Source organism: Microcebus murinus, chromosome X (assembly GCF_040939455.1).
Source record: "Microcebus murinus isolate Inina chromosome X, M.murinus_Inina_mat1.0, whole genome shotgun sequence".
Lineage (NCBI taxonomy): Eukaryota > Metazoa > Chordata > Mammalia > Primates > Cheirogaleidae > Microcebus > Microcebus murinus.
In genome coordinates, this window is record NC_134136.1 from 55,629,262 (window position 1) to 55,656,284 (window position 27,023).

General features: G+C 35.5%; 1 protein-coding gene across 5 annotated transcripts in view; it reads right to left on the reverse strand.

Annotated features, from left to right (window-relative positions):
• Window positions 1–1,949: 1,949 nt before the first annotated feature.
• Window positions 1,950–27,023, reverse strand: part of SMARCA1 (SNF2 related chromatin remodeling ATPase 1) — a 77,446-nt gene continuing 52,372 nt past the window's right edge. For 2 of the 5 annotated variants that reach the window (XM_075999471.1, XM_012750385.2), the window contains 4 exons: window positions 24,592–24,710; window positions 24,287–24,499; window positions 6,911–7,021; window positions 1,951–5,813 (listed from right to left, as the gene is read on the reverse strand). In XM_075999471.1, the coding sequence (XP_075855586.1) occupies window positions 5,742–5,813; window positions 6,911–7,021; window positions 24,287–24,499; window positions 24,592–24,710 (515 nt within the window). In that variant the 3' untranslated portion in view covers window positions 1,951–5,741. Of the gene's footprint in view, window positions 5,883–6,879; window positions 7,022–24,286; window positions 24,500–24,591; window positions 24,711–27,023 lie in introns of all 5 variants that reach the window. The other 3 variants (XM_012750386.2, XM_075999470.1, XM_075999469.1) reach the window with 3 other exon arrangements.

A 27,023-nucleotide genomic window follows, 5' to 3' on the forward strand; every position in this document is an offset into this window, starting at 1 on the left:
CCTTGGCCATCAGGTAGTGATCATAGGATATTTTAAATGAACTAAAAACTCTTGCTCATAAAATAGTTTTAGCTTTAGAAGTGGTAGGAGGCAAACTAGGAAAGAATTAGGAAAAGAAGAGGAAAAGCTTGAAGTCTTAGAAACCAAGATAAATTTATATGAAAAAGAGAAAGGGATATACCTACAAAAATACATCCAGTCCTCAGACCTAATTGCAATCATCCCTCATGAAGGCATTAAGGCAAGGAAGGCCATCTACCCAACTGTAAACAATATGGCTAACACACACTGGGAAACAGTAGACAGAATACCATGGCAATCTTAGTAGAAAAGGGGTAAATTATCATATTTCAGCAATGCTCTGATTGCCAGTACAAAAGTAAATGGCCAGTACAAAAACAAATGGCATGTGGAGAATTACAGTTGATTTTAGAAGAGGGATGAATAAGGTACCAATCCTGAATGATGATGATGGTCACATCCCAAATACTCTAGCAAAGGTGGGACCTCATGTAAAGATCTTTTCTGTCTTGGACATAACAAAGAGGCTTTGGTATTCACCACTGAAGGAGATATGATAAAAACTGTATTCATGAAGGGAGGTAGACCGTGATGCATGAATAGTGCTATCAACTTCCCATAGATATATGGAGACTCTCAAAAACAACCCACATAATTTGGTAATCTAACATCTAATCTATGTTAGATTATACATGTGATTTCTAACATGCATATCACAGGAAGATCCGAAATTAAACAAGTGTGAAACTGCAAACTAGTACAACCTCTATGGAAAGTAGTATGGAGATACCTCAAAGAACTAAAAGTAGACCTACCTTTTGATCCAGCAATCCCACTACTGGGTATTTACCCAAAGCAAAAAAAAGACATTTTATAAAAGACACCTGCACTGAAATGTTTATGGCAGCACAATTCAGAATTGCAAAGATGTGGAAACAACCCAAGTGCCCATCAGTACATGAGTGGATTAATAAAATGTGGTATATGTATACCATGGAGTACTACTCAGCCACAAAAAAATGGTGAACTAATACCTGTTGTATTTCTGGATGGAACTGGAGCCCATTCTTCTAAGTGAAGTATCACAAGAATGGAAAAACAAAAACCACATGCACTGATGAAGTCACTAGGCAAATAGATGAGAAAACCCGGTAACACCAGGTTTCTATAATGGTTAATATACCATTGGCGAGAAAGGCCAACACTTGGTCCAGTTATCTAAATGAACCACTGGTATGAGAAAGGAGGTACCAGCCAGCATCGAAAATATTTAAAGAGACAGCAGCCTGGGCACAAGCGTTGGCCTTACCAAACACTTGGGAACCTTGTAACCTCTGCCTCATAATAGTTCCCAATACCATAGCTATGGATGGTAAAATCTCATTTGTTAATGGACAGAAATCAGAACCTAGTACTTTGTATCAGTGCAGAACACCCACTGACTGTTCACAGAGGGTGTAGATCTTATAAGAACAGATTATTACTCTCCGAAGACATCCTACACCTTTTTATGAAATTACTAAGGGCTAAGAAGGGCTAGGTATACAAGTATCTTAATTTGGGTTCCCTTAGAAGCAGATCCTGAGACAAAGATTCTAATGCAAGTAGTTTGTTTAGGAATTGGCCTCAGGGAACACGCATAAGGGAGTAGGGAAGTGATATAGGGAAAAGAAAGCGGTCAATGAAGAGCACCTTATCAAGAAAGTTACTACTGTAGGTGATTGGAGCTTAATCTCACAGGTAAACTAAGGGGAACCAGATAAATCACATGCTTTAGTTACTTTGCTCAAGGGGAGAGAGAGCCAGGGTACTTAAACACCAACTCCCATCAGTTTCTGACTGAGAGCCACTCCCAGAGGTGCTAATCCCTAGCTCTACCAGTCTATCATGCAGAGTGGGGAAAAAGCCTTCCAGGCCTCTGAAAAAGCCCTCAGACAGATACTGGCAGTTAAAAATCAGCTGGAGCAAACAGAAATAAGACTGAGGGATAGGGGAGGCGACAGTCAGCGTTAGCTATGTATATTTGAACCACAGAAAAATCTTACTCCTTTTCTATTGGGGAAAGTAGCTTAGGCAGACTAAATGGAGACATGGGGCAGAATACTTAGACATTTGAAATTTGATGGCAACTTGAGGATTTCAGGAGTTGGTAAGAACACCTGGAGAAAAAGCAATGTGGACACCAACATTAATCATGGGCTTTGAAACTGGTCTGGGGATCTTAGTTAGCTGCATTGACTACTGCACCATAGGGGGTGGTGGCTAACAGACCACAGTGGGGACCTTTGCCAATAATTTGGAAATAACAGCATTTTATTTTGTCATCAGTGAATAGTTTCGCCAGTTGAGTAGACGCTTTTCAAACCAAACACCCAGCAACCAAGAAAGCTGAAAAGATTTTAGTTCGACAACCTCTTAACTCAGAAGTCTCAAAGAAGTAAATATGGAGACATATTTCTTGGGAATATTTTATAATCTGACAAGAAACTGTACAATAAAGACTGAGATACAAATGGCTCCAATGAAAATGAGAGATTACTGAGCTCACCACCTTCTTTTGATTCTAAGGAAATTAGGATCTGAGTATTCAATAGATCAAGATAGATGCTTTATGAGGGCCTCTGTGTAAGCTCTAGGGTTTAGGGAAAACCTATTCACCCCTTATCTTCTACAAATAGAGGCCTTGAGTTAAGGAAGCCACTCAGGGTCCCTGTTCCTCTGCTAGCTTTCCTCCCTGTACATTTTCCAAATGAGGAATCAAGTTGGGTCAGATTTCAGCATAATTAATTGGACCATTTTTGCTAGTGGGCACGGTCATTGTGCTTTTATAAGATTCCATTCATGTATACAGCACTCTCTCCTGCTTCCTGTGGCTTCCATGCAGATGGTGCGATAAACTATCTGGATTTCTCTCCCCAGCGTGGCAGCCAAGTTTAGGGATACTATTCCATTAGTCTAGGGCTCTTTTTTGAAATGGGATTTCTTTGTTGGGACTTTTAAATTTTCTATGGGAGTTTAATTTCTCCGTGGAAATTTTACAATAAGTATTTTGTATTTCCAACGTGGTATTATTTGTACTATCCTATCATCAGGCATTCATTGTATGGTTCTCCTTGGTAGCCTAGGTTCAACTGTGTAGCTGTACATACTTTAAGATGAGAAATAAAACAGGTAGTAAATGCTTCACTAAATATTAATATAGTGTGCTCTTTAGATCCTCAATGAAATCATTTCACAAGTTTCTAAGGATGACATCAGAAGCATTCGTTTTGAAGGCATTGGGGAGCTAAATTTTAACATCTCTTTGTTCCAAGGCAGGCTTCTAATAGCCATGATATTGAGGGAAATGACTCCACAGAAAGGCTGGAAGAACTTACCTGCAGATTTTCTCCCCTAAGGTAAAAAGTCATATACAGCTCAGCTATTAACCCTTTAGGGTTAATAGAGAAAGAACAGTAAGTAGAGATTGTTAAATTTCCACAAAGGAGTTCAAAGATCCTAACTGTACCTGCCCCCACCCCATCTTCATTCCTCCCTAAGAAAGGATGAACTGATTGGTAAGAATACAGGCCCCTCACTGGGCTGATTTCTAATACACATAACTTCGGGTTATCATAACTTGGGGTTATGGGGTTACCAGAACTTGGGGTTATCAGTAAAAACCTCTTGGGTATTATTTTCTCCTGCTCAGGTGATGGACTGTAGCTTTTCATAACAGTGAAATAGAAAATTCTGAGATTTGATTTTGGGCTTAAGAGCTCTAGATTGGAGTTTGGAGCCAAAGCAGCAGCTAGTGAAGTACTATTAAATACTTTGCTTACCTTTGCTTCCTTTGTGGGCCTTACAGAAAAGGTAGTTAAGCCAAGGACAGATTTGGGTATCTCTGGGTCCCTTGATCTAGTATCATCCTAACCTTGTCTCTAAATAGCACCTCAATTTCACCCCAGCCCCCAAAAGAGTATAAGAATCTAAGTTCTAATCATGGAAACAGTAAAAGGAATCCAACCAAGAGCATGGCAGTTAGAAATATGAAATCTGAACAGTGAATGAAAACTTAGAAGAACTTGTAGGTTGTCATTCTAGACAATCTATTCCTATGCTGCAGAACCCTTATGAGAAGACTGAGGATGTGAAAGATGCTAACTTACACACAGGGGCTACCCAGGGTTTGCCAGTGGTACACTAAATAGAGTCTGATAAGAAATGCAAAAGATCTTGATAGAGGGAAGAGACTACTCTTTAGTGGTCCAAACCTTGTTTTGGTAATTAACATCACTATCCTGCATTCCCAGCTTTTCTTATTTGCTGTGTATTTCACACTAGCTGCTGATCCCATTTTCTTCATTCTTATAATGTGACCTTGACTCTGATTAATTCCACACTAACAGTTTCATGTGACAGACTCGGGTTCTTTCCTGAACTGACAGCCCCTGTGGCAGAGGCAGTAATGTAAGACATTCCATTTTTTCCCCTACATTTGCCAACCCTCTTGCAAGTACATAGGACAACATGACCAGTTGGTGGCAATGAAATATAAGTGGATGTGACATGTCACTTCTGGGTTGAGGCGGTAAAGAGCCTACATGAGATTCTCCAGCCTCTCATTTTCTCCTACAAGTGCCAACTGAAAAGGCCACATGTCCTGGATGATGCAGCTACAAAAGAGCAGAGCCTCCATCAGTCTGGAACCTTGAATGACTGTGTAGAACAGATCCCTTCCCATTCCCACATCCCTATGACCTGCGTAGGATATGTAGTGTGAGTGAGAAATAAACTCTGAGTGTGTCAAACCTCCGACACTTTGAGATTGTTACCTGGGAATAACTGTATTCTTAACAAATACAGCCCCCCTTCTGCATGCATTATTTCATACTCTTAACTTAGTTGTTAACAAACCTATATGTTATATCCAGACTCCTCTGAACTGGCTCTATGGGACAGAAGATCACACACAAGTCAGCAAGCAAAGCTTTAGCTTTCAACCAAATACGTAGTAGTGAGCAATACAATTCAGTAAACACAACTACTTTCTACTGCACAAAAAACAGGAAATAATTAAATTTCTTATAGACATTTCTTTATTATATTTTCCCACTTGAATATTTAGAGAATAATTTAAATGTAATGCATACTGACAGCAAGCACAGTATCAAATATTAGGGTTTTTTAATATTTTCTTTTCTCACCCTTTATTCCTTTAGGAAAAAAAATATTTAGATGACCTCAAAGAAACAATTATTATGCTAATCACAGTATGCAGTAACACATACAAGCCCAGACTCAATAGAAAAGAAAGCAACAAAGAAGTGAAAAAGTCTTTCTCCTCAAATCATTTTAATTCATTTTTCCACAGCCATATAAATTTAAAGTATGAAACAACAATAATACAGCTATAGAATCTAGGTTCTCTTTCAAAGCAGCGGCATATAAAACATAGAAAAGCTAAAACCTCAGCACAAGCTTCAAAAGAACAAGGACTGAGAGGATTTTGATGAAGACATGAAATGCACAAAATACAGTACACAAAAATACTAGAATGCATAAAATATAAAGCTACACATTTCAGGTAGAAAGCATTGTAAAATATATAAAATATGCAAGAAATCAAAACCAAAGAGATTTTTCTTAGAGTACCATGAATACACTGGAACTGGCAATTAGCATTTGAAGATGGGAACAAGAAAATAGCAGTTTCCCATTTAAAACTTTATTTCTAGGCTTTAGGATTTCACCTTCTTGACATCCTTCTTTCCAGAGCTCTCAGTAGCTGACTCTGCTTTTCTTTTCTGTGACTAAAATGGAAACAGATTTAATGTTCTGCTCCAATATGCACATTTTTAAATGGCCCAACAATGTTAAATCTAGGATGTAAATGCATTAAAAAAAAATTTTAACATGAATATTCACTTAAATGTTATACTCACAGTTAATGTTCTATATAGCCCAACAAACTATATAACCCAATGTAAAATAACCCTCAAAGATGTTTCTTTTTACAAAAAGACATAAAATACCCATCAAAAATAGTCATGAAGTATCTACTTACACATGGTATTATAAATGTACTCTTATCTTAAAGAACTACTTAATAAAGTTTTCTGGGCAAAAGTTTGAGTGTATAATTTTTAAAAAACTTATGATCGATTTCAACATACCATATTTCATATCTTCTACGATGCACACTGTTTTCACATTTTAGCATCTGTGCAATCAGGATGCATCTTATAATTATTGAGAAATTATACCTGGCAGCATTTTTTCTCAGTGGTATATAAAATAATGCTGTGTCTTACAATGGGAAGCATCCTAGATTTGATGAAATATGGCAGTTTACTTAGCCACGCTCAAATAATATGATCTCTTAAAGAATATTTTAAATTATAGCTATACAAAACAACCTGACTAGATTAATATCAACTTATCTTATTATTCAACAGTTAACTTATTACCACGTAAAGTTTTGTTGTATGTTCAAAGTTCTCATTTGTACTCATGGTTCCACAAAGATCAGAAAACTGATTTGATCAAATCAGAACTCCCAGTTTCAACCTCGGCCCCACCCCATCCCACCCCTACCCTTCTCCTACCCCCCCTAATAGCTCCAGTCTCAATTCAAAGGATTTTACTTGCATTAATATTTCTGCTTAGATTCATGAGGAATTTTTAAACACTGAACTCAGTTATTAGGGAGGAGTTCCTAACCATATGTTCTACAAATAGGAAACATGTGGTTGAGGTATAATTCTTTTTCTGTCCAAAACAAATCAGCATTTTATAAAACCAGCTTTTATAATAGGTATCGGTTATGGCAATAAACATAATATAGGCATTTTAATTATGTAAAAAAATGGGATCTACCTAAAAGTTAGGAAAATGCTGAAAATTTTACCATTGGAGTTTTAGTTGCCCGTTTCTTCTTTTCTGCTCTCTCTCTTTCCTCAATTTCCATATTTTCTTTCTCAATCAATGAAATCAGAGTGTTACAGCGTCTCTGGAATTCCTAAACAACATAATAAAACAAATTTTTAATTTCTGTAACCCAGTCATAATCTTTAAAAGGGTGACAATTCTTTAACTGTATTATTTCTGTGGTACAGAATTTCTAAAACTGATATTCTTCAGAACAATATTCATACAGGGTATTAATCCCACCAAAAATAAGGGGTGGGGGTAAGTGTCATTTGGTGGGTGAATGGTTAAACAAACTGTGATATATCCATATCATGAAACACTGCTCAGCAATAAAAAGGAAAGAACTATTAATGCATGTAACAACCTGAATGAACCTCAAAGGAACTATGCTGAGTGAAAAAAGCCAATCTCAAAAGGTTACATACCACATTATTCCATTTATATAGCCTTCTTAAATGAGAAAGTTATAGCAATGGGGAACAAATCAATGATTGCTAGGGGCTAGGGAGAGGGTGGGTGTGACTATAAAGAGTTAACACAACAGTCTTGCCATGGTGGTGGTGATTACACAAATCTACACATGATAAAACTGCATTGTACTACATACACACATATAAATGAGCACATGTATAACTGATGAAATATGAACAAGTTCTGTGGATCATACTAATGTCGATCTCCTGGTTATGATCTTTTCCTACAGTTATGCAAGATGTCACCACTGGGGAAAATGGGGGAAGGGTTTATGGAACCTTCCTGTACATTTCTTTACAACTTTCAGTAAAGTTAACATAAATCACAAACAAAAGATAAATAATGAGATGTTCTATGGTCAAAATAAGTTTTGGAAGTACTCAGTTTACAAAAGTTAAACAGCTTTCTTCCCTACAGAGCTTCTCAAAACCTTTTAGTTCCTAACGTACACTGTGAACAACTAGGCAGGAGATAGAGAATACAGCAGTTTTCAAAGCTATTTAAGCAACTGACTCTATTCTCTCTCACTGGACATCTTGTGGGACCAGAGTTCTGGGGAACATATCTCAGGAAAAACTGCTGTATGTGTTAATTCAGAGTAAACAATACCTGAAAAGATTTTTACATTAACCTTGCCACTATCTACATTTCACTGCTAGCAAATCAATGCATCTAAACTATAAACAGTTTTTATGAATGTATGGTGAGCATTAAATATATGATTCATTGATAAGGAAACTCATGTTATTAACTCTATACACTTTGCTGTATTTTAAAGGTAAATAATAGCTTAATATCAAAGAATAAATAACATTTTAAAATATGATTTCTTTTCTGTGTAAGGAAATCAGACAAATTACAAAATAGCTAAATACTCAGCAAAAGCTTAGGTTTACTGGCAACTAACAACCACAACCAAAAAAAAAAGTCAAAGTACAGAAATAGAAAACTCACAAAAAATATCCAAATATTAGAAAACAAGTTTCACTGCACTAATGATCAAAGAAATGTAAACCAATGCCATCTTCATCAAATTAGCAACATGTGCATGTTCGTGTGCATGTGCACACGTGTGGTATACATACCCAGTGTTGGCAATAAGATGGTGAAATGGGAACTCTCATTCAATGATGGAGTGTCAATGTGATTACCTGTTATGCACTGAACTGTGCCTCCCTAATATTCATATTTTGAAGCCCCAACCTCCAATGTGACCATATTTGGAGATGGGGCCTTTAAGGAGGTAATTAAGTTTAAATGAAGTCATAAGGGTGAAGCCCTAATCCAACAACACTGGTGTCCTTATAAGAGGAAGAGACATCAAAAAAATCTTTCTCTTTCTCTCTCTGTGCACAAAGAAAGGGCCATGTGATGACACTGTGTGCAGAAGGTAGCCACCTGCAAGCCAGGAAGAGAGGCCACACCAGAAACCAACACTGCTAGCACCTTGACCTTGGACTCTAGTCTCCCGAACTGTGAGAAAATAAATTTCTGTTGCTTAAGCCACCCAATCTGTGGTATTCTGTTATGGCAGCACAAGCAGACTACTATACTACCTTTGTAGAAAGCAAATCAGAAATATCAATGAAGGATCTTAAAATTTTTATGCCCTTTAACCTAACAATTCCATTCCTAGAAACTTACTAAAAGGAAATAAGAGATGTATATGAGGATTTACAAAAGAATGTTTAAAGCAGTGTTAACAGGAAAATACTGGGAACTAATTAAATTTTTGGTAATTTGGAAATAGAATACACAGGCACATCTTATTATATAAATATATACACATAAATAGCTGAAATAACATAAACAACAATGTTGGTAGTGGTTAACAGCAACTATCTCTGACAGTAGGACCATTGGCAACTTTTATTTTCTTCCTGACACTAGGCTGTATTTTCCAAATTTTCTGCAATGAACATTTAAGTCTTGAGCAAAAGTATTTAAGAATGGTATTTTTAAAATACAGCTTTATCTTTTCAAATAAAATCTAGAAAATATGACATACTACAATGACATAGAAAATGTCAGAGAAAATTCTACTCTCTAAAGCAAGCCCCAAAAGAGGCAGAAAACCAGAGTCTAGTCATAAAAAAAAATACTCATTAACAAATTATTTACCTATTAAAAATAATCTTATATAACACTGTTACATTCAACTTTCTTTTGCATCCTTGATTACTCGAGGTTAAATAATTTAGAAAATACTGGAATCTTCCCTACTTACCAATACAATCTTGATATCTTTAATATGCAGACCAAATACTCTTCATAGCTTCATTCAATAACACACATACAAATTAAACAGCATGTTATTCAATTTATCTATTATAGAAAGGGCTAAGTTGACCCTGATGAGATTTGATCGTTGGTTTCTAGGGAGACTGAATACAGTCTTTATGTGAAGCTGATTCTTGAATCATTAAGCTATACCCTCTGGCTATTATTATTCTCAATAAGTAATAGCTGCCTTGACTGCAGATGTCTTTAGATACATATTCATGGTTCATGTGGCTGATTCAGGGAATAAAACTAATACTTTTGATACAGTCTCCGACGCAGGGAAGTAGAATATCTTAAAATTATAAATAGACTATATAATAAGTTCTTACCTTCATTCCTTTTATCTTGTCACTAACTACTCCAGACACAGAAAAATAATCTAACTCTCTAAAGAAAGCCATCAAGGAATGACTGAGTACGAATGTTACCTTCCTAGCATAGGTCATATTATACTCTCTGGAGATACCAATTCCATTTTTTATTCACATGCTTTAAGACTGCCTAACTAAATAGATGGTATAATTCAGAACACTCGCTAAAACCAAAAATTACAATGAGAAAGGCAAGATTACCAATAAAACAGTGACTCACTTTTTGAATAACTAGGTCACTATGAAATGATTAAGAAATTTCATGATGTCAAAAGGACTTTCCTTTTCTATAATTTCTTCTTTTATATATTCTCCTAGATTCTTGTACCTCCCTATTCTTCCTATTTTGCAAGAGTTATAGAGAATGATCCACGGGGCCTCAAACTGTTTGCACAATTATTCTGTAGTCTAATTATCTCTTTCTCTCACCATATCCCTACACTGGATTTAGGAATGAAGTTGGAGGAAGTAGCACACAAGAGGAAGAGAGGAGATGCAAAAACAATGAAAGCAACAGAAGAGAACAAGAAAATAACAAATGGAAAACTGTCTGTAGTGTTAATAGCTGTGGCAAAAATATATTCTGTGCTCAAATGTATATGAGCAACGTTGGATTTTAAAAAGGTTAAATAAATTTCTTCAAGGCAGGACTTCTCAGAGCTTTTTAGCATTCTAATTTAGAGTGGAAGTGTCAAGGGATGGATTCATTATCAGTACGTCCCAAATCTATTTGAACACAGAACCCTTGTTCTGCATCTCATCTATTTGCATATACTGGAACAAAGTTTGGTAGAAACCAACTCGGAAAATGTTGTACAATTTAAGATTAATAGATAAGGCTAAGTTAGGATCAAAATACAGACATAACTCATTTTATTGCACTTGACTTTATTGGGCTTCACAGATATTGTGTTCTTTACAAATTGAAGGTTTGTGGCAATCTTGCATTGAACAAATCTATAGGCACCATTTTTCCAAGAGGATGTGCTCACTTCATGTCTCAGTGTCACATTTTGGTAATTATCACAACATTTCAAACTTTTTCATTATTATTATATCTCTTATGGTGATCTGTGGTCAGTGATCTTTGATTTTACTATTTTAATTGTTTTGAGGTGCCACAAACGATGCCCATATAAGACGGCAAACTTAGTAAATAAATGTTTTGTGTGTTCTGACTGCTCCACTGACCAGAAATTCCTTTATCCTCCTCCCTTCTCCCCAGGCCTCCCTATTCCATGAGACACAACCATATTGAAATTAGGCCAATTAAAAACCTTATAATGGCCTCTAAGTGTTCAAGTGAAAGGAAGAGTCCCACATATCTTACTTTAAATCAAAAGCTAGAAATGATTAAGCTTAGTGAGGAAGGCATGTCCAAAGTCAACACAGGCCAAAAGTAGGCCTCTTGTGCCAAACTGTGAATAAACAGGAAAAGTTCTTGAAGGAAATTAAAATTACTACTCCAGTGAACACATAAACGATAAAAAAACAACCTTATTGCTAATACGTAGAACATTTGTGTGGTCTGGATAGAAGATCAAAACAGCCACAACATTCCCTTAAGCCAAAGCTGAATCCAGAGCAAGACCCTAACTCTTCAATTCTGTCAAGGCTCAGAGAGGTGAGGAAGTTACAGAAGAACAGTTTGAAGCTAGCAGATGTTGATTCATGAGGTTTGAGGAAACTGTCTCCGTAACATAAAAGCACAAGGTAAAACAGCAAATGCTGATATAGAAGCTGCGGTAAATTACCCAGAAAATCTACAAAAGGTGGCAACACTAAACAATAGATTTTCAATGTAGACAAAATAACCTGATTATCGGAAGATGCTGCTATCTAGGACTTTCATAGCTAGAGTGGAAAAGTAAATGCCTGGCTTCAAAGCTTCAAAGGACAGGCTGCCTCTCTTGTTAGGAGCTAATACAGTTAGTGACTTTAAGTTGAAGCCAATGCTTGTTTATCATTCCAAAAATCCTAGGGCAGTAAAGAATTATACTAAATGTGGCTTGAGCCCAGGAGTTTGAGGTTGCTGTGAGCTAGGCTGATGCCACGGCACTCTAGCCCAGGCAACAGAGTTAAACACTGTCTCAAAAAAAAAAAAAAAAAAAAGTATACTAAATCCATTCTGCCTGTGCTCTATAAATAGAACAACAAAGCCTGAATGACAGCACATCTGTTTACAGTATAGTTTACTGAGTATTTTAGGTGTACTTTTGAGACCTACTGCTCAGAAAAAAAGATTCCTTTCAAAATATTACTGGTCATTTACAATGTTCCTAGACACCGAAGAGCTCCAATGGAGATGTACAAGGAGATTAATGTTGTTTTCATGTCTGCGAACAGTACATCCATTCTGTAGCCCATGGATCAAGGAGTAATTTTGATTTTCAAGTATTATTATTTAAGAAACATATTTTATAAGGCTATAGCTTCTGTAATTAGTTATTCCTCTGGTGGATCTGAGCAAAGTCAATGTAAACCCTTCTGGAAAGGATTCATTATTTTAAATGCCATTAAGAACAATCATGATTCATGGGAGGAGGTCAAAATACCAATATTAACAGGAGCTCAGAAGAAGTAGATTCTACCCCTCATGGATGACTTTCAGGGTTCAGGACTTCATTGAAGGAGGTAACTGCAGATGTGGTGGACACAGCAAAAGAACTAGAATTAGAAGTTAAAGCCTGAAGATGTAACTGAATTTACCATGCTATATTATCATAAAACTTCAATGGATAAGGAGTTGCTTCTAATAGATGAGCAAGGAAAGTGGGTTCTTGAGATGGAATCTACTCCTGGTGAAGATGCTAAAAAAACACTGTTGAAAGAATAACAAATGATTTAGAATATTACATAAACTTAGCTGGTAACGCAGTGGTAGGGTTTGAGAGGACTGACTTCAATCATGAAAGAAGTTCTACTGTGGGTAAAATGCTATAAAACAGCATCACATGCTACAGAGAATTTTTTTGTGAAAAGAAGACTCAATGATGTGGCAAATTTCATTGCTGTGTTATTTTAAGAAACTGCCAAAGCAACCCAAACCTTTGGCAACCAACATTCTGATCAGTCAACAGCTATCAACATCAAGGTAAGATTCTCTACGAGCAAAAACATTATGGCTCACTTGAAGGATCAGATGACCATTAGTAATTTTAACAATAAAATATTTTTAATTAAGTATGTATGTTGTTTTTAAGACATAATGCTATTGCACACTTAGTAGACAACATAGTGTACATATCACTTTTTCTTTGAGACACAGTCTCACTCTGTTGCCCCAGCTAGAGTTCAATGGCATCACCATAGCTCATTGCTACCTCAAACTCCCAGGCTGAAGTGATCCTCCTGCCTCAGGCTCCCAAGAAGCTGGGACTACAGGTGCACACCACCACACACCTGGCCAATTTTTCTATTTTTTGTAAAGACAGGGTCTATGTTGTTCAGACGGGTCTTGAACGCCTGGCCCCATGCAATTCTCCCACCTCAGGCTCTCAAAGTGCTAGCATTGCAGGCATGATCCACTACAACCAGACAAATATAATTTTTATATGTACTGGGAAACCAAAAAATTCATGTGACTTGCTTTATTGAGATATTCACTTTATTGTTGTGGTCTTGGACCAAACCGACAATATCTCCTAGATATGCCTGTACAAAAAAACCTAGAAACTAAGAACAAAGAACTTCTACTTAAATTCAGTTGACAAAAGGATCTTACTGGCAATTTTATAGAAGGAAGAGTGATATAATCAAAGATTTATTTTTGTACTCAGAAATCTTCCCTTCATACGGATTCTCACCAGTGGGAATTCATAAAATCACAAACTCTCAAGATTAGAAAGGAACTTTAAAAATCATTCAAATTGATGCTTCAATCCCTTCTACTCGATCCCTACTATTTAGTTGTCCAGCCTGTCTAAATTCCTCCAGTGATGGGGGATTCACCACCTCCCAAGGCTGCCTATTCCACTTTTGGACATGTTAAAAATTTTCCCTTATACAAAGCTAAATTTGTTCCCTTATAGTTTCCAACAATTGGTCCTAGGTATAACTTTTGCAGTCATTGAAGAATAGGCTGATTTCTTCTTCTGTATGACAATCCTTCAGATATTTCAATGCAGTTCCCATGCCTCCATCGTAATCACCGCAGACCTGCAAACATCCCTCTTTAAGGCTAAATATTCTCTCTTTTTACTCATCCTTCACTTAAATCTACCCTTGGTTATATTATTTCCTTTTCTCCACCTTTCTTCACATTCTTTTAAACCAGAGTTGGCACATTTATTCTATAAAGAGATTGATACTTAATATTTTTTACTTTGCAGACAGTCTATCACAACTATTCAGTTTTGCCAGTATAACATGAAAACAGCCATAGACTATACATAAATAAATGTGTGGCTATGTTCCAATAATCTTATGGACCCTAGAATCTGAATGAATTTTATATAAATTTCACATGTTATAAAATACCATCTTCTTTTGATTTTTTTCAACCACTTAAAAATATAAAAATCATTATTAGCTTGCAGGCCACGTGAAAACAGGACCACAGTTTGCAAGCCCTGTTTCAAATGATAGACTACAGATGCAAAAATCATCAATAAAATTCTAGCAAATGGAATTCAGCAGCACACCAAAAAAATAATCCATCACGACCAAGTGGGCTCCAACCCAAGGATGCAAGGATGGTTCAACATATGTAAATCCATAAATGTAATTCATCACATAAACAGAAGCAAAAACCAAGATCATATGATCATCCCAGTAGATGCAGAAAAAGCATTTGACAAAATTTAGCAGTTTTATAAAAAAAAAACTCTTAACAAAATAGGTATAGATGGAATACATCTCAAAATTATAAAAGCCATATACAATAAACCCACAGCCAACATCATACTGAATGGGGAAAAGTTGAAAGCATTTCCACTTAGAACTGGACAAGGATGCCCACTGTCACCACTTCTATTCAACATAGTGCTGGAGGTTCTACCCAAAGGATTCACGCAAGAGAAGGAAATTAAAGGTATCCAAATGGGGAAAGAGGAGGTCAACCCCAAAGATTTCACCAAGAGTCCTGGATTTGATAAATTCAGTAAAGTCTCAGGTTACAAAATCAATGTACACAAATCAGTAGCATTCCTATACACCAACAGCAGTCAAGCCGAGGATCAAATTAAATACTCAATACCTTTCATAATAACTACAAAGAAAATATAATATCTAGCAATATATTTAACCAAGGAGGTAAAAGATCTCTACAAAGAGAACCACAAATCACTGAGGACAGAAACTGCAGATGATATAAACAAATGGAAAAATATATCACGCTCATGGATTGACAGAATCAACGTTGTTAAAATTTCCGTACTACCCAAAGTGATTTACAGATTCAATGCAATCCCCATCAAAATATCAACACCATTTTTTACAGATCTAGGAAAAATAATTCTATGCTTTGTTTGGAACCAGAAAACAGCCCGAATAGCCAAAGCAACCTTAAGCAAAAAGAACAAATCTGGAGGCATCACTTTACCAGACTTTAAGCTATACTACAAGGCTACAGCAACCAAAACAGCATTGTACTAGCACAAAAATAGGGACATACACCAATGGAACAGAACTGAGAACCCAGGTATAAAACCATGCACATATTGCCATCTAATCTTTGACAAAACAGACAACAACATACACTGGGGAAAAGAATTCCTATTCAATAAATGGTTCTGGGAAAATTAGATAGCCACATGTAGAAGACTGAAACATGATCCATCTCTCTCACCACTCACTAAAATTACTTCAAGATGGATAACAGGCTTAAACCTAAGACATGAAGCCATAAGAATTCTAGAAGAAAATGTTGGAAAAACTCTTCTAAATATTGGCCTAGGCAAAGAATTTATGAAGAAAACCTCAGCGGCCATGACAGCAATAACAAAAATAAAGTAATGGGACCTGATTAAATTAAAAAGCTTCTGCACAGCCAAGGAAACAAACAACAGAGAAAATAGACAACCTACAGAAAGAGAGAAAATATTTGCATGCTATATATCCAATAAAGAGATAATAACCAGAATCTACAAAGAACTCAAGCAAATCCACAAGAAAATATCAAAGAACCCCATTAAAAAGTAGACAAAAGACATGAACAGGCCGGGCGCTGTGGCTCACGCCTGTAATCCTAGCTCTTGGGAGGCCGAGGCGGGCGGATTGCTCAAGGTCAGGAGTTCAAAACCAGCCTGAGCAAGAGCGAGACCCCGTCTCTACTATAAACAGAAAGAAATTAATTGGCCAACTGATATATATATATAAAAAATTAGCCGGGCATAGTGGCACATGCCTGTAGTCCCAGCTACTCGGGAGGCTGAGGCAGAAGGATCACTCGAGCCCAGGAGTTTGAGGTTGCTGTGAGCTAGGCTGACGCCATGGCACTCACTCTAGCCTGGACAACAAAGTGAGACTCTGTCTCAAAAAAAAAAAAAAAAAAAAAAAAAGACATGAACAGAAGCTTCTCAAAAGACGACAAATGGCCAATAAACATATGAAAAATGCTCAACATCAATAATCATCAAAGAAATCCAAATCAAAACCACAATGAGATATTACCTAACTCCAGTGAGAATTGCTTTTACCAAAAACTACCCAAACAATAGATGCTGGCATGGATTTGATGAGAAAGGAACACTTATACACTGTTGGTGGGACTGCAAACTGGTACAACTTCTATATAAAATTATATAGAGATTCCACAAAGAATTAAAAGTAGACCTACCATTTGATCCAGCAATCCTACTACTGGGTATTTACCCAAAGGAAAAAAAGTCATTTGTTCAAAAAGGCACTTGCACTTGAATATTTATTGCAGCACAATTCACAATCGCAAAGATGCAGAATCAACCCAAGTGCCCACCAATTCATGAGTGGATTAATAAAATGTGGTATATGTATATCATGGATTACTACTCAGTCATTAAAAAATGAATTAATACCTTTTGTAACAATCTGGATGGAACTGGAGATCATTCTCCTAAGTGAAGTATCCCAAGAATGGAAAAACAACCACCACATATACTCACTATTAAAATGGAACTAACCAAACAGCACCCATGTGCACAATACAAAGTAAAACTCAATGGAAATCAAATAATTGGGAGGGGGAGGATGGGATGGTAAAATCGTACCTAACAGCTACAATGTACACTAGCTGGGTGATGAGCACACTTATAACTTTGTCTCAAGCAGTACAAAAGCAATCCATGTAGCCAAAACATTTGTACCCTCATGATATCCTGAAATTAAAAAAAAAAATAGACTTTAGATTTACTTCAAACAAAATTGTGCTCCCTTGGTCTTCCATAACTTTTTAATGGCTTATGATTCTATTCAATGCAAAGTCACTCAAGTTTCAACTTTTGAATACTAGGACGTGTATCTCTACCTTTAATAAATGATGTAATGTTTGCAGTAAGCAGCACTGTCCCTTAGTGTGCGGTGAATATCAATCATCCCAGGCACCAAGTTCAAATATCCTTTGCCCCAATACTCAGCTTCAAAGCATCAATTCAAAAGGCACAGAAAGCATCAGTAGACTTGAAGTGACTTATTGAAAGAGATTAAAGAGACTCCACATTACATTTCTCATGTACTAAAATCCTAGACACTAAGCCTACCTAAGTCTGAATGATAGAAGGTCTCTGGCCTGTTATGGTTGAAAGTCAAAAGCTGCTGAATGAGCAAGGGCTAAAAAATTTGCACTCCACATTTGTGCCTCTAGATTTATAGGTAAAGTTCTATACAGTCAGAATTTTCTTCCATGGTTCTTAGTAAAACAAAATGGACATTTTTTTCTCTTTTCCTCTTTTATATGCTTCCTATACTTTACTTCCAGAAAATAATTTTTTAATTGATACCTTCACCTATACATTCTGCAGTCTATTAGTATTCTCCAGGTTCCTAAGTCACTTTTGAACCTCTATCATATGAACAAAAAGCAATGTCAGTCTCCACTGGAATCTCAGGGCCCAAGCACACTGGCAGTTAAATGAGAGTTAATATCCAAATAAATATATCCTGCATTTCCTAAACAAGTTATCACAAGTTATATGCTTTTATGTAACTGCTACTACTTAAGCACTGCTATTTAGAAAACATTACATCACTTCCTCATAAGATAACACATAAGTATAAATACCTAAAATGGACTCCTGTTAGTGCATTAATTGTACTTTAGATTGTTAAAACAATTCAGGGTCCTAAATCAAACACTATAGCTGCATTAATAGAACACATGAAATTTACAACTGGCTGTTCAAACTTATGAATAAATAAAAGATGCAGGGATGACAGCCAAACAAAGTCTATCATTAGAAAAAGGTAGATTAAAACAAAAGAAGTGAACTCCAACCCACTGGCACATTTCCTTGCATTCTACCCAAATCTGGTCTAATTATAGGAGTCTATGGGACAAAAGCAAACTGAAGTACAAAAGTTCTATGCTTATTTATTCACTAAGTGTCTACTCTAGATAAGGTCCTATGCTGCACTCTTTAAATATAAATAATTGCACTTGAAGGTTAAGAGAGCAATAGGGAAAAAAAACACTCTGGGGCATATTAACAAAGGGAAGGGGAAAAAACAGTGAGGAATAGAGAAAAGACATAGATATAAATTTGAGAATTGTCGGTATAGTTGGTAGTTGAGGTAGACATTTACCCACTTCCATTAGAACTGTATTTTTAAAATGTAAATCTGATCATGTCACTGCCCTGTTAAAATCTTTCAATGACTCCCTACTTTCTATAAACTAATGATCAGCCAAAGTCTAAGATAGGGCCCCTTCATATTTCAGCTGCCAGCTACCTTTCCACAGCTTCATCTTCCAGCACTTTCCTATTCACACCTTCCATATTAACCTGCTTTCAGTTTCTAAATATGTTTTACTTATTTATACCTTTGCATATGTTATTTCTACAACCTGGAATGTACTCTCATGGCCAATTCCTTCTAGTTTTTCAAGACTCAGTTCCAAGAATGACTTCTGTGAAGTTATTCCTCCTAATCTAACCCTCAAGGCAAAGTTAAGTGCTACCTGATCTGTATATACCTCTGCTATAGGACCGTTGCAAAATTAAGGTTAAAAAGGGACATTCTAGCCTTTCAAGTACATAGGGAAGTAACAAATCCCTGTGAGCATGAATACGTTTGGTTTTTAATATTTTAATTCTATAGTCAAGAAGAATCCATCAATACATTTTATGGTTTCTTAATTTTACCAGTAATGTATTAATTCATATTTCTCATCTTCCAGTAAGAATGTAATACTCTAAAATATCAATATTAGCTATTATCACACAATTAAATACTAATATATAAAATCAGAAATAATTATTTCTTTCTTTGTCAAATTTCCTAGACTATGCTCCATAAGCAACAAATGGAAGTGTTATTGTGACCACAGAACAAACTGGAAACTTTTGAATTTGACTTTCCTTTAAAAGTACTTATGAAGAAAATCATTTTCTCACTGGACAGATAATTTATAAAATATCCTGTACTGAATCAATAACCTAATTAACATCTACTACCCACTGATAAACTTATAAAAAGGGAAACAAGTTAACAAAAAGCTATGGCAATATTTTCTAAAAAGTATTTTTCTCCTACAATTCTAATGGAAAACATTTTCTTACTTTCAAATAAAAAACTTTCATTAATAATAAAGCTGTGATATGAAAACAAACAGTAATAACATGAAATGTTTATTACATTGTATACAACATTGCAGGATTGTCTCTCTGAGATGCTATCAGAAAAACTCATTTAAACTACCACAAAATGCAGGGTAATTGTAATGACTAATTACTGATACTCAGATTTAACTTCAATGTGCACAGCCCACAGGCAATGCACATGCAGCTTCTTGAGCTGGCTAGAAAAGTCCCCCCAGAGGTTAAAAGGTAAGAATTTTTTTATAACTAAAATTAAGAGTCAAAGCAACCCTGCAGAGGATACAATAAATGGTTCTATCAAGAAATGTTCTACTTTAAGTACTTAGGAGGACCCAAGGAGGTCCAAGGAATTACACTAATTGAATTTTGGGTACTTTTTCCACATGTCCTTTGCAGTAAACTGACTAATGTGCTTGGTATATTGGACCTCTCAGATGCTTCTCAAATCCCCCAGTTTAGTCTGTCACTAAATAAACAGAAATAGTACTTTGAGATACATTCTCTAAAAGGAACAGCAAGAAAATTAATAAGCTAATGTTAGTAATAGGACTGGCAAGCATTATATAAAAGGTACTATATACATACAAAGTATTATCATTTCCTCTTACACTCGTTTGGTAAAGGTCCTTTTAAGTTTTTGAATACCCTAAGACTAAGACCCCATTCTATGATATTTTTCTTAGAAAGAAAATGGTAGGGCAATTCACATGCTCTGAGCTTAAAAAGCTAAGTTGATCATATCCTTCCTACTTGTTTATGTAGTTCAATAGAGACTGATTACTTACTTAAAGACCACACAAGTTCTCAGAGAAAGAAATCACAATCCTTTTAGCACAGAGAAATGGAACTGAAACTCATTTCCTCTTTTGTATAGCCAGCATTTTTAAATGGAGAAGAGCTTCAAAGAAATCTTCAACCTTTAGCTGAAGGCTTTCAAAGTGAGGCATATTTAGAAGTGGAGGTACGTGCCTTTAAGCACTTTATGACTGTTAGTTAAGTCAGAAGCCATGAATTCCATACTTTGCTTTGAGATCTTTGAATAAAATATAACTGCTAAGGTTTCTCCTTTTTTCTAAGCAGCATTTCACACTATTTATTGGTATCTCTGGGAAAGAAAAGAGTCATCTTTAAGCAACATTGTTTTTAAAGACAGCTTCTTTAGTAAGCTAAGTTTAATCATTAGTAAGATTTTCATTTAAACACAGCGACACACTCACATAATGAATCAAATTACATCTTCTGTATTTCTAAGATGGGATTTTTCAATGAAATAAATTGTTTTCATTTCAGAAATCACAATCACCTCTTTCAACGGGGGTGGTTTCGTTTCCTAGATTGTGAATGTCATTCACTATACAGGAACAGTCATTAAAATGAAGAGGGAAAGAAATCATCAAGAAATATTAATAATGCACTTCTAAAATTCCCTAACTATTGATGTTATCATGAAATATTCTAAAAAGAAGGTCTAAATGTATACATATTTTAAGATATATTACTTATATTCTAAATCCAGAAATGTAAGCCAAACATATCCATTAGCTAGGAGGTAAATAAAAATTTAATATGATAGAAAAAATTATAAAAACTTTTAGTTAAAATATAAAAATATAAAATAAGCTATTGCATGGTTTTAAAGATTCTTTAGAAATCATAAATTCCACCTTCTAGAAGGCAATTAAGGACAGAAGTATCTTCATTTTTAACAGACAAAACGAAGATTTCATTTTGCGATCACCTATATAGTTAATATCTACTTTTTGGAAAATATACACTAGAGATTTAAATCTCTTAGTAAAGAAAGAGTACAAAGGTAAATGTTTTGTAAAAAGAAGATGGAGGAAGAATAGATTTTTTACAAGGGAGTTCAGAGACATCTAGTGGTTGTTAATAATATACTGGATTTCTTCTTGGAAAATAAAATAAGGTTATATAGTTCCATAGTCGTGTTCATATTACAAATAGTATAAGATTTTTCTTGCACTTTAAATCTCCTTCATCCTACTGCTTTAATGATTCCAGAAACTGGAAATAGCTTTAAGCTCCCAACCTTTAAAAAAATTAGCAAAATATCACTGAAATAAAACTCAAAATCCAAAAAATGCTCTATCACAGAAAAGGCCATGTATGTTCCAATACGTGATTAACCAACAAATGTAGGTAGACATTTGCCTTTTACAAGCTGTTGGTGCTGCTCTAAATTTTATCATCACACACATAAAACCCCAAATGGCTAAAAACTTTAATGCATGGCTTTTGAAAGGAGTTCTCTGCTAAACACAGTCATAGGATGCACTGTGGTAGAAGAGACCTAAAAAGCCAGCTAACTCATGCCCAAAGTCTTCAATCAAAATAGAATCTCATTTTCAAAGGCTAATAGAAAAGATATTCTACATTGTTCTTCAATAATCCATTTCAATGATCCAAAAAACTCTGTCAAACAACTTTTCTCTATGTCTAACCTCAGTCCTTCATGCTACAGATTGTTATCTTTTTTATTCTTTTCTAAATACTTCCTACTGTATCTTGCTAACATATACACTTCTTCATATCCCTTTGTACAAATATAGCACTTTACATTTATCCCTATTAAATGTCATGTTGCTAGATTTAACCAATCCATCATTCCAATTGCTCTAATTTCTTTTGGATCATGGCTTGGTCTAAAGTATTTGCTAGCTCTCCTAGCAATATGACACCCATAAATTTGAGGGCACATTCCAATGACATAATCCATGTACACTCTAAATTTGCACTCTAACATTTTATGAAATATCTGATCTTCTAAAGCCTCTGCCAAATTAATGTCTTCAGGATAACAACTCAGATTTTTCTTTTTATTCAACTTGAACTGAAATATAAAATAAGTCAAACAAAATATTAAGCATTATTTCACACCCCAATGAACTTTTAGACAAATCTTTATGATAAATAGCAACTAAGAAAAATGTGTCCTATTTTATGACTAGTCACAAAAACCATTGTTTGGATTGTTAGTTTCTAGTTGCTTTTAATTTTTAGGCTGTATAAATCAATTTTTGTTTTAATTACCATGGCTAACAGAAGACTGATGATGCCAACATTAAAAATGAGTTGCATGTATTTCAATATCATTATGAACACCACTGTTAAGTAGCACTAGAATTTAACAGGAACAATTCATGTTAGAAAGTAATGGAGAAAGCTGCATAAAGTAAAATAAAATGTCTCTTCTACTTAATTATTCTGTTTCATAATACTCTTATTTAAAAACTAGGGTGACAATTCCTTTTCATTAAAAATAAATCTTTAAGGCTGGGCGCGGTGGCTCATGCCTGTAATTCTAGCTCTCTGGGAGGCCGAGGCGGGCGGATTGCTCAAGGTCAGGAGTTCGAAACCAGCCTGAGCAAGAGAGAGACCCCGTCTCTACTATAAATAGAAAGAAATTAATTGGCCAACTAATATATATAGGAAAAAATTAGCCGGGCATGGTGGCGCATGCCTGTAGTCCCAGCTACTCAGGAGGCTGAGGCAGGAGGATCGCTTGAGCCCAGGAGTTTGAGGTTGCTGTGAGCTAGGCTGACACCATGGCACTCACTCTAGCCTGGGCAACAAAGTGAGACTCTGTCTCAATAAATAAATAAATACATATTTAAGTCATTCACACAGTCTCAAGTATCACCTGTTTAATTTAAAAGGGGAAAATATACCTCTAGAATGGAGAGCTCTGAAGATTACCATGTTGATCAAGTGACCAAACTTAGCATCACCAACAGTATGACAACCTGATATAATGTGCCTCCTGACATGATGCAATAATAAATACACGTCTCTTCCATAAGACCCTTGCCAAAAATGTGGAACCTAAACCTAACGATGAGCAAACAATGAGGGGTAAATCCACAGTGTGGGACATTCTCCCAGATGATTAGCCTGGACACCTTAAAAAAAAAAAACATGATCATGAAAAACAAAAAGTTGTGGATTAAAAGAGACTAAAGAGACTCAGCAACCAAATGCAATGTGTGAACCTTCCTGGATCATCCATTTTTAGAAAAAGCTATAAAAGACATTTTGGGGACAATTAGAAAAGTTTGTACATGGACTGTATAGTAAATGACATTATTGAGTCATTTAACATTTTCAGCTAGGATTGTGGTTATGTAGGAAAATGTCCTTATTCTTAGGAGATAACATGCTGAAGCATTTAGAGGTAAACAATCACATTGTCTGTAATTTATTTTCAAATGGTTCAGAAACAGATATTTATAAATGTGTATAAAATAGATTTATGTATTTCTGAATATAGACATGTTTCCCTATTTCTGAATACAAAATATAGATTCTACATGTATATATAGATTCTGTGTATGTATGTATGAGTATACATGTATGAGAGAGAGAAAGCCAATGTGACAAAATGTTAACAACTAGAGAATCTAGGTGAAGAATACATGGTGTGTGAAATTTTTCGAAATAAAAAGTTGGAGCAAATAAGAAAGGAATACATACCATGGCAGTTCTAGACTTGATAAACCAGTCAAATCTAAACTGAGGAGCATTCCGTACACACTGTCTTAATTCTTCATACACATTTTCTCTATCAAAGCCCATTTTGTGTAACATACAAATCAAGAATCTATCTTCTTCCTCAGTATAGTTCTTTCCTTTGCTGGTTCCATACTGAATACGCAACTGATGAAATGGTGCCTTGTATCTTGCAATCTGTGTATTTCAACAAAATAGTGCTTTTAATTGAATGTGCAATAAGAAGTCAAAGCTGACCACCACATCAATGAAAACATAAAATATAGTACTTTGGCATCCAGTGCTTTCTTGATGCTGATCCTTCGTTGAATTCTTGCTTCTCCACGTTCAATTTGAGCCATAATTTTTTCAATGTCCTGTAATTCATTGCAACGTTCCCAAAATACAGCTGAAAAACAGTTATTACTTAAAATACTATCAATTAAGCAAACAAATCCAAGGAATTATAGAATAAAGAATAGGAGGCCGGGCGCGGTGGCTCACGCCTGTAATCCTAGCACTCTGGGAGGCTGAGGCGGGTGGATTGCTCGAGGTCAGGAGTTCAAAACCAGCCTGAGCAAGACCCCGTCTCTACCAAAATATAGAAAGAAATTAATTGACTAACTAAAAATATATATACAAAAAAAAAAATTAGCTGGGCATGGTGGCGCATGCCTGTAGTCCCAGCTACTAGGGAGGCTGAGGCAGTAGGATCGCTGAGCCCAGGAGATTGAGGTTGCTGTGAGCCAGGCTGATGCCACGCCACTCACTCTAGCCTGGGCAAGAAAGTGAGACTCTGTCTCAAAAAAAAAAAAAAAAAAAAAAAAAAAAAAGAATAGGAAATAGTACAGTCAACGTATATTTTTTAAATTAAGATTGAGAGTCATCTGTATATAGATGTTCAATTATTCACTACTACTAACTTTTCACTTAAAAATAAGAACAACAACGTTTCAAGAAATTTTCTTTTCATGAAATATTATGAAATCTTTAATTATCTATCCAAAATGACTAGGATTTCAAAAGATACTACAGATACTGATTTAAGCTGGGCTTTTTACTCCAACATGACATAGAAGGGACCAAACACATAAAGTGAAACAGGAGAGAGCAGCATATAAACAGTGAACATAGCTTCCTAGCACAAAAACAAAACTATTATCAATAGGTCATTCAAATGTTTTCCATGAAGTGGTAATTTCTACTGAAACTGTTATTTGCTTTTGGAATCACTCACTAATCGTACAAAATTTCCAAGGATTTGTAGTTTGTTTTCAAGCTTATTTAGAATAGCCTTTTCTCTTAAAATAAATCTTCACTGGGAATTTAATTGGATGCATACAGAAGAATATTCAAACTACTGAGTCACTCAACCAAATTTTATAGATGAGCCAAATAATCTGGCTGCATTAATATGTCACATCTTATGACTTCAGTGAAAATATCTTTTAATGACATACTCTACATTCTTAGATTTTTCATTTTTAGAGCCTATCAAGAAAGGTATGATGGCACTCTGATTTTTATAAACACCTGTGTTCATTTATTCAGTCACTTATTCGTTCAAAACATTTAAAGGCCTATTATGTACAAGATACTATATATCATGAACATCCAATTGTACACATTCCTTCTCTTACTGCAACCAACTACATAAACCCATTCCAAACTCCCCACTCTATGACATGGCCCCCAACCTCGTGGGCAGCAACTGAACAGTCATGCTACCTGGCCTGGTATCAAATTTGAGAGAACATCTGACATGATATCTTTTTGAATCACATTTTCCTGCAATTTCACATACACTGATGCTATCTCCCTTTCTATCTTCTGAGGAAAATTCTCCTTCAGAAAAAATCTCACAGCACATACCCTTTTACACTCCTTTTGTTCAACTGTTGGAGCTAAAATGTCCCTCTTCCATCTATTTTCCCCTCTCTAAGCTCTCAAATGATCTAAACTTAGGTGTTAAATCTTAAGAGTAATAGTAATATCATGCTGGTATCAAGGAAAAGGAAGTTCATAAACTAGACATTATATAAAATAAAAACTAAATACAGCTGACTTCCAAAGTCCCCAGAAGACACTTTCAGATTTCCAGAAGAAAAAATAAGTGTCTATTATATAATTAAATCTGGAATTGTTCAGACACTAGCACTCTAGATACAATTAAAAACTGCTTCTAGTCAGTATTAATTTGTGTATATTTATTGGTACTGTAGTATCTCCTTCCTACTATTGCAAAAAAAAAAAAAAAAAAAAAAGAATTTCAATGGTTAACTTAAATAGGTTTTGGGAGCTGGCACAGAAACCCAAACCTACTTTGTAACATTTTTTTCAACCAGGAAAATGCTCTGGATTCGGAACATCTTAAGGATACAGACTAAATTTGAGAGCTCAACCTATTTGGAAGTTAAAAAATATCTATGTTCTACATATAGAAAACTTGCTAGACATATTTAGCTATTTTTAATAAGATTTCTTTTCAGAGCTGTAGGTTGGATGTGCTGTGACAGGAGAATTAGTATTAATACCATATGCTTCAGCAGCTAAACTGATTCTGGTTAAGACCAAAAACACACCTGAGTAAGAGAGGGAGATGATTCAAGGCCCAACCAACAGACTGATTCAAGCAATCTTTTTAGATCTATACCAGCTTGCCTCAAATTAATGGGACCCACATGAACCTTTCTGGAGTAGACTGTAACCCTCAGGGTGTTTG